General features: G+C 42.7%; 1 protein-coding gene and 1 long non-coding RNA gene across 5 annotated transcripts in view; both read left to right on the forward strand.

Moving 5' to 3' along the window:
• The first annotated feature begins 882 nt into the window (after nt 1-882).
• On the forward strand, nt 883-5,832 carry LOC136788940 (uncharacterized). Its single transcript, XR_010827569.1, has 3 exons — nt 883-2,661; nt 4,291-4,924; nt 5,012-5,832. It is a non-coding gene; the product is annotated as an uncharacterized lncRNA (long non-coding RNA).
• Nucleotides 5,833-6,060: 228 nt separating this feature from the next.
• Nucleotides 6,061-12,086, forward strand: part of DOCK8 (dedicator of cytokinesis 8) — a 95,484-nt gene continuing 89,458 nt past the window's right edge. Inside the window, exon 1 of one of the 4 annotated variants that reach the window (XM_048051712.2) lies at nt 6,061-6,301. In XM_048051712.2, the coding sequence (XP_047907669.1) occupies nt 6,249-6,301 (53 nt within the window). In that variant the 5' untranslated portion in view covers nt 6,061-6,248. The remainder of the gene's footprint in view (nt 6,302-12,086) is intronic. The other 3 variants (XM_048051710.2, XM_048051709.2, XM_048051708.2) reach the window with 3 other exon arrangements.

Consider the following 12,086-nt stretch of genomic DNA (forward strand, 5'->3'; position numbering starts at 1 on the left):
TTTAGAAATGCGTGTCATTACAGAAAAAAGCCCCCGGTAGATGGCGCATAGACACGCTGTTTATTGTCCCTTCCAGTGCTTCCCAATCCCTTGCCAGCTCTGACAGTTACACGCAGCAGTCAGGACTGTACCTGCTCTGGCAGTACCAGCAGTCAGCAGCACCTCGCTGCCTTTGGAGGCTGGCCTTGCAGCTCCTCACCCTGCCCAGCTGCTGGTGTCCCACCTCCTGCCGGCCAGGTTGCAGGAGTGAGACCAAAGCAGAGTGAGAACATTTGAAAATGCAGTGGGGTTCAGGGGATGCATGCCTTTATGACAGATTCTAGGGCTGAAATGTGGTGCTGCGTGAAGAACCAATGATTAGGATCACGGTTTGGGACGGTTTTGTCTGTGACAGGAGGATGGGGCTGAGGAGATGAGGAATGAAATCGTACTTTCTAGTGTATTGTATGCAAGGCCACTCAGCATCTGCTGCCATCCAAGCAAGCCAGGTGTGGAAAATCACCATGTGTTCCAAATTGCATTATTTTCTTTGCTTTATTTTGATTTTTTTTCTCCCTTCACTCACACTTGGTTTGATGACTTTTTTACCTCTTGACTGGAAAGACCTTCCTACTTCTTTTCCTAAAGACATGATTACACTTCATGACCTTGTATATAGTAGGTTTGTTAGTTGCAGGAATTCAAACAATGACAGTGTTTAATAATAAGCTGAAGCAACACTATTGACAAAATTTTATTGGATCAGATAGTTTAAAAAGTCCACCTACTAACATCTCATCTGATAAATCCAATGAGTTAAAAATATGTAAACTTGCATGACAGAATTCCTTTTTTTTTTCACAAAACAAACCAAAAAAAAGTGGTGAAATAATATATGAAAAAGAATACTTGATGACTTTTGCTTCTCATTTGATGAAGTAGGCTGCTGATAATTCAGTTCATCCAAAAAGATGAAAACTTCTAATGATCTAAATGTTTGGGCTGTAGCTGCTGAATATCACAGAATCACAGAATCATCTAGGTTGGTAGAGACCTCCAAGATCACCAAGTCCAACTTCTGATTTAACACTAACAAGTCCTCCACTAAACCATATCACTAAGTTCTTCATCTAAATGTCTTCTGAAGACAGTATACTAGACAATATAAAACATACTAGCAGCCATGGAAACCCTGTGTCATGGATTTGACTGGGATAGAGTTAGTTTTCTTTATAGACCCTTGTATGTTGCTATGGTTTGAATTTTTTATGAAAATAGTGTTCATAACACACCGATGTTTTAGTTGTTGAGGAGAAGTGCTTACACAGAGCCAAGGACTTTTCATGCTGCCCTGCCTGCAAGGAGGCTGGGGGTGCACAAGGAGCTGGGAGGGGACACAGCCAGGACAGTGGATCCCAACTGACCACAGAGGTGTCCCACACTGTATGATGTCCTGTTCAGCAATAAAAGACGATGTGAAGAAGGAGGAAGAGCAGGGACATTTGGGGTGATGCTATTTGTCTTCCCAAGAAACCATTCTGCGTGATGAGCCTTGCTTCTTGGAAGTGACTGAACACCTGCCTGCTGATGGGAAGTAGGGGAACCTTATCTCAACCCACGATTTCTTGCACTTTTATCTTTCCAACTCTCTCCCCCATCCCACCTGGGGAGGGTGAGCGCGCAGCCATGGTGCTCAGCTGGAAACATTTTGATAACAGCTGTGACCATGCGCCTGGGCTGACAGATGGCCAAGGCATCACTGCTGTCCCTGTGCAGCTCTGCTGGACAGGCTGGGGCTCCAGAGTGAACTTGAGTCTGAGTGATAGAGACCTGTGAGTGAGCCCACGTGGGAGACATACACCCCGAAGCATCTCTGGCCATGGATAAGCCCCAATGGAGCAAGTGCACCTTGAAGCATTTGTGGCCGTGGAGATGTCCATGCCACAGCAGGTTCGCCTTGCAGTGTCCATGCCCGTGGATAAGGCCATGACAGAATACACCTCAAAGTGTCTGTGGCCGTGGGTGAGACCACAACGCAGGAGGTGTCTGAAGGGACGTCTGAAGGTCCCGTGTCTCCATGCCAGAGCAGGTACACCCTGAGGTGGCTGTGGCTGTGGTTATCTCCATGCCCCAGCAGGTAGGCCTCTGAAGAGGCTGTGGCTCCTGGATAAGGCCGTGCCGGAGCAGGTGCACCTCTAAGGGACTGTGGCCAGTGGACAAGCCCAGGCTGGAGCAGGGGCGAGGGGAGGTGTTCATTGCAATGTCAACCCCTATGGCCTGGTCCAAAAGCACAAAGAGTAGAGATTGTAATAGATATGCCTTCAAACTGCTGTAACTCATGATTTGAGCTGCATTTTGTAGGAAGTGTTATAGGAGGAACCCTCTGCTGCTAGCCAGGCCAGGGGCAAGGGGAGGAGCTCATTGCAATGTGGAACCCTGTAGCTTGGTCAGAGGGGACCAGGGGTGGAGATTGTGATGGATATGCCTTTAAATTGTTGTAACCCATTCAACCCAATCTGAGTCGCATGTTATAGGAAGTTCTGTAGCAGGAACCACTCAAACCAACAGAGCATGAGTCTCACAAGAAGCAGTGCAAGTGCAGCAGTGACCCAACCTGAGCTGGCCTTGGTATCCAGTAACTCCATCCAGTAACTCTCCTGTCCTGAGCGGCCACCACAACAGGTAGAATCTGAGTCATGGACTGAAAGAACTCAGTAGACATTTTATGAAAATTTTAAGGGCATTTCATGGGGGTGGTCTTTAAACTAAGTGAACGATGTCTGCATATTAATTGAAGGGTAGTGATTAATTAAAGGGTGTAGTACTTAGCTGCCTGCTGGGGTTAAACCACAACACCCTAGTTTTGTGTTTCTCTTCAGGTGCTTTTTCCCACATGTGACAAATTATTTTTGAATTATCCTTTTGTCCTCGTTTAAGAAAAAAAAAAAAGCGGGAAACTGCAAAATAAATAGTTGTGTCATTCATAAACAGGTGTATTTGTGAGATTGAGATGTTATATGCATTACTGCCACCTCAGTTTGTGTGGCCAAATTTGGCAATCAAAGAAGGTACCACATGAGCTGTTAAGATAAAGCCCGTACTTTTTTATAGCATAAAAATTGAGGTAGTGATTTCTTCATGAATAGTTAGCAGTTCTGAAGACACAGCTAGAAATAGAAGAATGGTCCTGTCTTCAAACAAACAAACAAACAAACAACAAAACCAACACCCCAAACCCAATTAACCATACACTTCAGTAAAGGAAGAATGAGAAAGTCCTATTCCTGTGATTGGGCCTGCAGTGACCAGAAGGATGGGTGTGAAACCTATTTATTGCCAAAACTTTTGTCCTACTGTCTCCACATCCAGACAATGTACAGAATGGTTAAGGGAGCTACTTGCTTATTTTTCATTGCTTACTTTTCTCCTCCTTTGCTTGTAAGCTGCTAGAAACAGACTCATAGTTAGAAAATGCATAGCACTTCATGGAGGCTTTAGAAATTAAACAATGAAAGGATGGCTATGGTTTTTAGAAGCAATATTTTGAGAAACAAGAGACCTGACTTCTGTGGACACGTAGCTCTTCTAATGACAGGCTATCCATAACGCAGGTTTAAGCTACCCGAAAAGAATTGCATGTGATAGCAGTAACCTTGTACTGGTGAAAAACTGCAAATGGAGTTTTTCCTCCACTACTCCTTTTACAGAGGAGTTAGAACGCAGTTGAGCTGAGAGAGACCATCTCAACATGTATGAAGAGGACATAATAATGTCTCCTGTCTGTTCTGCAGTGAGTCTGAACAGCACAGAAAATGGACAAACTGGTGTTTATTTCATGGCATCTTAAGAAGAGTGTGGTTTATATTAATGTCTAAGCTAAAATTCTGAAAAGAAAAAAGGAAATAAGAGAAAATAAGGTCTTTTATATACCAGTTCTGAGTAATATCAAAAAGAGTAAGTGATCTAGAGAGGCCAGGATACTAAAGTAAATATTTCAGCTCATTTCTGATGCATAGCTTTCAAAGGTGCTGAGGCCCTTGACTCCAACTAGAGTAGGTAAGAAATGCATGTGAAGTGCTCCAAGAAAAATCAAGTATTGGGTGTTTTGTGTCAATTGTGTGTGCATTTTATGTCAAATTAAGCTCTCAAAAAATAGGTGTATCAATTAAAATTGCATGGGTCTATTAAAAAATGTTTAATTGTTCTTGTTTTTTCACTGTTGACACAAGGAGATTGCAAATGGCCTGTCAGAGGGCAGGTTGCACATCTGGAGTTTCTTGCATGGTAGTAAAATATCTATTAAACCCACAGCTGGGTTGAGCACTGGAAAGAGTTCGGAAGGAGTGATCAAGTTTCAACAGACGCACGCAAGTGCACAGAAGTAAGGCAGTGCAAAGCACTATCTTGCCTCGTCCAGTATCTCTGACACTCAACAGTTTTCTTGAGACCGACACACATGCCGGATCACAGTTATGACTGATTTGTAACCAAGTGATAACTAAGTTGAAATTACAAGTAGGTAAGTGGCGCTAGCTTTATCTTGGTGACGTAAAGAAAGGATGGGTGTGGTGGGTAAGTTCTGTCCAAAAAAGTTTCTAATGTATTCTTCCCAAAGCAATTGTTTTCCAGTTAATAACAGTGTATTAATAGTAGATTTCAGTATTTTCTTTCTCAGTTTTTCAAACCTGTCTCCAAGATCTCATTCTGCTGTAGATCTTTGCATGTTTTTCCCCTAAACATGTCTATATTTGTTTCCATTTTCCATTTATTTACTTCTGTTGTTTTTGTTGTTATTGTTGTTAAATCTTACAGCTCTTCAGCATTTCAGCCCGTCTGTAAGGACGTGTAGATAGTGCTCTTTGAAGGCCATATGGGTTAACATTCATATTCAAGACCACCCGTACTAACAGTGCTCTTAAAACTGGTGAATCCTGTAGAGTCAAAGGTAATTGTTGGTAATACAATTTTAGATCTGCACTGCATGATATTCTTCCACTGCTTGCTTCAGTCAGCTTACTCTGTTTACCTGTAGATACCCTTCAGCTCACTGGGAACAGAGAAACAAGCTGTGACTGCCTTTCAACAGCTGAATCCTAATGTTGTTGTCTCCAAGGCAATGATTTAATAAAAACCGGACAACCTAAACTGAATTGCCTCTGCTACCCCAGAATTCATTTACAGAAACCATTTCTAGCTTTTGTTTCCCCTTTCAATGAAGCCCGAGTTCTGCTTATTTGCAGTAGCAGTGAAATCTGCACCAAGACCGAGAGAAGCATACCAGTCAGGAAACATCGCTTTGCAACACAACCACAAGATACTTACTAAAAATGGCAGTTTAAAAGAGTCAAGCTGCAAGTGAAGGTGAACAGTACGGTAGTGGTGCCTGCTTAGAGCCAAACTTAGCTGGTATCTGGTGTTGGTATTTGTAGGTTTTCCTTACTAGTCAAGTACTTAAGGGGTAAGAGGGAGATATATCCAGAGTGCATGTGTGTATCGGCAAAATATCACAGGTCAAGAAGTGGCATCTATTTACCACTTAATTTTTAGCTTCACAAGCTTTAAACCTGCATTTCACTGAGGTGAAATGAGACATTTCATTGACGTGAGGTGACATTTCATTGAGGTGAGGTGTGCTCCTCCTTGCAGACGTGGCTTGTGGCTCGCATGTATTCAATACCCAGGTATTGACCCTCACGTGCTCCCGACCTTGCCACCTCCACTTGCCTGAACCCTTCCATCACCGTGCTGGAGGGACAGAGAAGTGATCCCAGCTATTACCACACGTGCAAATGGCAGTATGTGGGTGTGCAACACCAACGCCACGGCTCCCCAGTGAAAGGGGCTGGGGGTGTTGGCGGGGATGCTCAACACTTTCCGCAGGTCTTCGCCCACAGGTGCGAGGCGAATTCTCCACGGCAAATTCTCCCGGTCAAATTCCTGCTTTCTCCGCCGATCCCCTCTGGATCCCTCGGAAGGATCCGGGAGGGAGCGGGGTCGGGAGCGGGGGCTGCGGGGCGCGGTGGGGTCGCCGGAGCCCCCCGTCCCGGGGGAGCGGGGCAAGAAGCCGTCGGTGCCGAGCGGCAGAGCCCTCCCACTTGGGCCGATTTCGGCGAGGAAGGTGAAATGCGGAAGTTGCCACCCAAGAGCTGTCAGACGGCCGCCGGCTCCGTAGCCCGCAGCATGCAATAAGCAGTAGTAATAATAATAATAAATAATAACCCAGGCGCCCGACGTGCGTGCAGCCGGCTTCTGCCCTCCGCGGCGGCCGCATGGCGACTCTGCCCGCCGCAGAGAGGAGGGCGTTTGCCCTGAAAATCAACAGGTGAGAGAGAGACCCCCGCGGTGGGACGGGACGGGACGGGACGGGACGGGACGGGACGGAGCCCCCCGGCCGCGGAGCCGCCTGCCTGCCCCTGGCAGCCGGGCTCTGCCGCCGCCCCCGCGCCTGCCGAGGGCAGGTGGGGGCTCCTCTTCTTCCTCCCTCTCTTCCTCCTCCTTCCCTTTCTCCTCCTCCTCCTCTCCGCACGCAGCGGCAAAAAGATCTGAGGCTGAAAGCGTCGCACCCGGCAAACTGAAGGTTTATGTAGGGCGTCCGTACTGCGGTGGCATCCCTCCGTGCGCTATTTTTTTTTCCTTTAACCCTTTCATCTATGAAAAGAAAAAAATCCTTCTGATTAGAAATAAATGTATCCTTCTCTCCCCCGTTGAATCAAGTGGGTGAGTTAGCTGTTGAACACCAAACTCTGAGCTTGCAGTCTGCTAGGCTCCGCTGTCTTTTCCCAGGGAAGTGGTGACTCTCAGCTGGTCTCTCTGCTCCGTGGCAGCAGTAGGAAAGCAATACAATTATTTTCACACTGTTAAAGGAAAACACAGGCCAGCTTTTCAGGAGCATTGTTGCTTGAGACAAAATCTCTGTTTCCATGGTGTTGATGTAAGTACAAGGTAACTGAGTTTGCTGACACGTAAAAGAGCAAATAGCACAATGGTAATATAAACTGAGGAAAAGGCCAATCTCTGAGCCAGAGAGAAAAGTATGCACAGAAACTCCACCTCCCCAGCAATTTATTGGAAGACTTGGGGTTTTCAGTTACAGAGGATAAAATTAGCTCCACTGTGATATGCCTTTCCCATGGCAGAGTACACATCAGTGTACCTTTCCTTGTCCCTTGAGAATTCATTTTAAATGTATGGGGAATATACACAAGGGTGAGATACCATATTGAGAAGCCATCAGATGAGCGGTTCCCTCCAGGGTCCTGCCATGTTTTCTGATCATTTGGAGGCTTGTTTGAATATACTGTAACTGGCTGATATTTAGAGGGCTTGGATTATTTTTTTTTTCTTCCTATTTTTAGGGTCAGCTTTCTGGCAGCCTTTCCCAGCTGTGGTGATGGTCACTGTTCATCAGTGTGACTAAAGCCTTGCAAAGGAGTGCAGTCATACCAATTAATCTGGCATTGTTTCACAAGGGCTGACAAAAGTTTCACTAGCAAGAACTGTTGTGAAATTAAACCATTTGGATCTTATTTTTATTTATTTTTATGTTGATCTGATAGCAAAATATTCAGTATTTTTGGTAGAAAGTCAAATGTTCAGATATGTTACTCATCATGTTCTGGCTGTAGTTCCATTTTAACAACCTGCATGTTTATTTGGCAAGTAAGAATATTCTCTTTTACACTTTGGTAGGAATGATGTGTATTTGCTAGCAGAACATCATGTTTCCCTTTCTTCAAAAGAACCAGGCCATTTTTGCATGACCCAAGCGTGGTTTGTTTTACTGACAGTAGAGTAGTATTTTTCACAAGAAGCTTTTTTTTTTTTTTTTTTTTTTTTTTTTTGGAAAGGAATCTTCAAAATAAGAGGAATATTAAGTCACTGTCTAAATTTACTTGTCTTACACAAAAGGCTGTTCTACAGCTATAAAATTTTGTTCCCCTTTCTTCAGAGTTCCTGAGCTTACTTCTTCAAAATACAACTCTTAATGAAAGTTGGTCATTACCAGCAAGGCATCATTTACAGGAGTTATTACATTGTCTGTATAATTACTCTCCATTCACTACAAATACATATGCAAGCTCTTCTCTTTCTTGTTCTTTCTCTCACCAGTGACTTGACTAAGCTATGCAGTTTTCAGTGAGGACCAGTAGAGTTTTACAGGTTCCTCAGTACAACAACACTGGCTGCCTCCATGATCTTATGGGTGAGCCTTTTATGTTCGTGGAAAGCATGATAGGTATCCAACCATCTTGCAAGCTGTGCTGACCACTGTGCTGTAAAAAATTAGCAGTGGCATAATCCAAAATGTTGTGTTAGTGCTCTGGTGTCATGATTTAAAGTTAGCATGAGTCCTTGATCATGTGCAATGGGGTTGCAGATGCTTCAGGAATGACTATTACATGACAAGCATCATAATTGTTTAAAATAAGGTCAAACTTTAAAATCAGGCTTTAAAATAAGTACAGATTTGTAGGCTGCATATTCAACCTGCCCACATAACCATGTTTTCCTATCATTTTATTTTTCCTTCCACCTATCTTGTGTTTGTTGCCCCAACCTGTTGCTTCCTGCCTTTTTTAATCCTGCAAAGACTTGCACATGTGTTTTTAATGCACGCATGTGTGAGTAGTTCCTTCTGTTTTAATGGGATAACTTTTATATATAACGATGTTCATCTTATATGCAGAGTGAAGGAGCAAGCCCTTAAATTAGTGTCCCTCATGCTAGGCAACATTCTTAAAACTTACTTGTGTACTACCTAGAGCTGAGTGGCTGAAAACTCAGCAAGACCACAGAAAACGTCCTATTCAAATAATATTACTATTACATGAGAAATTAAATTCGTGTGCAACTTAGACTTCATTTCAAAGAACATATAAAGGTATCACTTGAAAGAAAATAAGCTATACCTGTCTTTCCAAATGGCTTCCTGCACAGGGCAAAGGAAGGGGAAGAAAATCCTCCTTACTGTGCACTATTGGGAGATGTTTTTGGTGCTGTCTGAGAGTGCTAGGGGTCCATAGTTTTCAGAAACCACCACGGAACATGAAAAAGCTGATTGTCCATGCTGAATCGAGTAAATCTGAGATAATAATTTGAAGGTACATGGACTGCATGTTGTAAATGTTTCTACTTTTCAATCACAAAATTTCTAACCAGAAACCAAGAAAGTTGATAAAAAATTTTATTAAAGTGCTGAAGAAAGCAACTAATCATTGTCGAAAGTGTGGGCTCTAACATGTAGCAATTGAGCAATGTATGTCTGAGAGGCAATACAAGCTGAATTTTAAGCAGCTTGCCTCAGCAGTGGGTTAGGATAAACATAACATTCACTAAAGAGATTTCTATTTTTATTACTTTTATTTAGCTAATGTAGTTTATTATTTTATCTTCCACATAGATCTAACAGTAGTAGTACTTTGTTTTGACTTCAAGTGAAGAAAATTATGCTTTAGGCACCTACCTGTACAATCAAAACATTTCAACAGATACATTACAAAACAGAAGGCTATCAAGAGCAGCACTACAACCCCTTAACATATCACTTAACTTTCAGTCATGTGACCCATGCAATTTAAAACCCTCGCAATAGACATGCTTCTGAACTCTCTCTACAGACCACCAATGTTTGCATTTGCAAGTGATATAAAACATTTTTAGTATTTAGTTTTACCATTTAATTTCTGTGTTCTTGAAATTGTCCAGTTGCCAAACAATTTTTTTTTCATTTTTTAGTTTTTAAGATGTACACTTAAGGACGAGTTTAGAGTCATAGATCTATATTTAAAAATATATATTAAGGCAAACCTTTGGCTCAAGAAATCCTGTTAAAAATAAAATTTAAGATTACAGTCAAAACCTTATCTCATTCTCAAATAGTACCATGAACTCTACACTAATAACAACAGTACATTAAAATTACTCCTACCTGACACAATAAAGCCAGCTTAACCTCTTGTATTGTACAAAGTCTTATCTCTGAAGGTTCAGAAGAAATTACCTTAAGTGGCAAAGCCTAGTGCAGAGGGGTCAGGTACAGTGCAGAATGGTTTCAGTGGCAGAACAGGCCATTTCCTACCTATTCTGACAGCAGACTTCTGTTCACTGCATCACCTTGATGGGATTGAAGCATGTATCTTTTGATTGAATTTCAGTAGAACTCTTACTGAATGGATATAATAAACTAATAATTACTTAGAATAGTTTTCCAGACTTCATTGCATAGGCCAAGATATTTCTTTTCATTATTTTTTTTGTTCGTTTTACTTTAAATATATTCAATAAGCTGCAGAGAGATCCTCAATCCTTTTATATTCTGTATGTACAACAGGCTCATGTGGTAAGTGTAAAGATGCACTTTTCAAAAACTGTGGTAAATTGTCCTAGTCAGTTTTTTACATAAAGTAGTGCATGATAGAAACCTCAATAAAATAACAGTATGTTAATAGTTAAGATCAGATTAAGCTCTAAATCCTGTTTCACTCAAATGAGTTGCACAATGGGAATCTGAGTGATGATAACTCTGATTAATAAGCCCTTGCAAGCTTATATTCAAAAGAGTTTGTTCAAGCAATCAAATAGTAATCTGTCTGAATTAGTCTGAGATCCAAAGCATAAATATACATATAAGTATGGCTTTTAAGAGAAGCTAAAAAAATCTAATCTGTAATTACTATGGCAACAGATTGCTTTTTGTGTACTACATGTGTGAAATAGTAGTGGTTCTGTATTTTGCGTGGAGAATATTAAGCGGTAATAAATTAAAGATAAAAATGGCATGTACGTAAGTTTTGCATCTTATATGTAACAGCTTCTTACTAACAGTTTATATTAAAAGGACAGTTTTCATAGACTTCCATGAAATTAAATGAGAAGATGACTTTTGAAATTACTTTGATTTGCACACGCAGGGAGCATAAAGAACAGGCTGTCATCTTGCTTCTGCATGCTAGTTTTGTTTGACAGCTTTTTAATTTGGCTATAGGAAATATTTGGGCAGTTGTCTCTTGAGGTTATCACTATACTGTTTTCACCTTTCATTAATTTTTATAGTCATTTTTTTTTCCATTTTTTCAGCTGGGTTCAACATGCGTTTTTTCTCAATTGCCAGAGCATGTATAACCTATTTCCAGTTTACAGGGTAGAGTATGATCTGATCAAATTATCAGCTCATTTCTTTTGCAGAATCACAGAATGGTTGATGTTGAAAGGGACCTGTGGGGGTCATCCGGTCCAACCCCTCCACACTCAGGCAGAGTCACCTACAGCAGGTTGCCCAGGACCATGTCCAGAGCAATGAATATTTCTAAGGAGGGATATTCCACAAAGCCTGGCTCTGTCCTCTTTGCACCCTTCCTTCAGATATTTGTAGGCATTGATAAGATCCCCCCTGAGCCTCCACTTCTTGAGGCTGAACGGTCCCAGCTCTCTCAGTTTCTCCTAATAGGAAAGGTGCCCCAGTCCCTTCAGCATCGTTGTGGCGCTTTGTTGAACTCTCCAGTATGCCCATGTCTCTCTTGTACTGGGGGGTCCAGCACTGGAGACAGCACTCCAGGGTGTGACCTCACTGGTGCTGCGGAGAGGGGAAGGATCACCTTCATCAACCTGGTGGTGACACTTCGCTTAATGCAGCCTTCCAGCATATACCACCAGCCTTCTTTGCAACAAGGGCACATTGCTAGTTCGTGTTCAGCTTGGTGTCCGCTAAGACCCCCAGCTCCTTTTCTGCCAGGCTGCTTTCCAGCTGGGTGGCCACCAGCATGTCCTGATGCCTGGAGTTGTTCCTCCTCATGTGCAGGACTTTGCATGTCTCCTTGCTGAACTTCATGAGGTTCCCGTCAGTCCATGTCTTCAGCCTGTCCAGGTCACTCTGGATGGATGGCAGCAAGACACAGAGGGTCTGGTGTATGCAAAAGCAAGCCACTCCTCCCAGTTCGGTGTCATCTGCAAACCTGCTGAGGGCACACTCTGCCCCATTGTCTAGATCATTAATGAGGATGTTAGACAGGATTGGATGCAGCATTGACCCCTGGGGTACACTGCTTGTTACTGGCCTCCAGCTAGACTACAGGCCAATGAGCCTCCTCTGGGCCCAGCTGTTCAGCCAG

This window comes from Anser cygnoides, chromosome Z, assembly GCF_040182565.1.
Source record: "Anser cygnoides isolate HZ-2024a breed goose chromosome Z, Taihu_goose_T2T_genome, whole genome shotgun sequence".
NCBI lineage: Eukaryota > Metazoa > Chordata > Aves > Anseriformes > Anatidae > Anser > Anser cygnoides.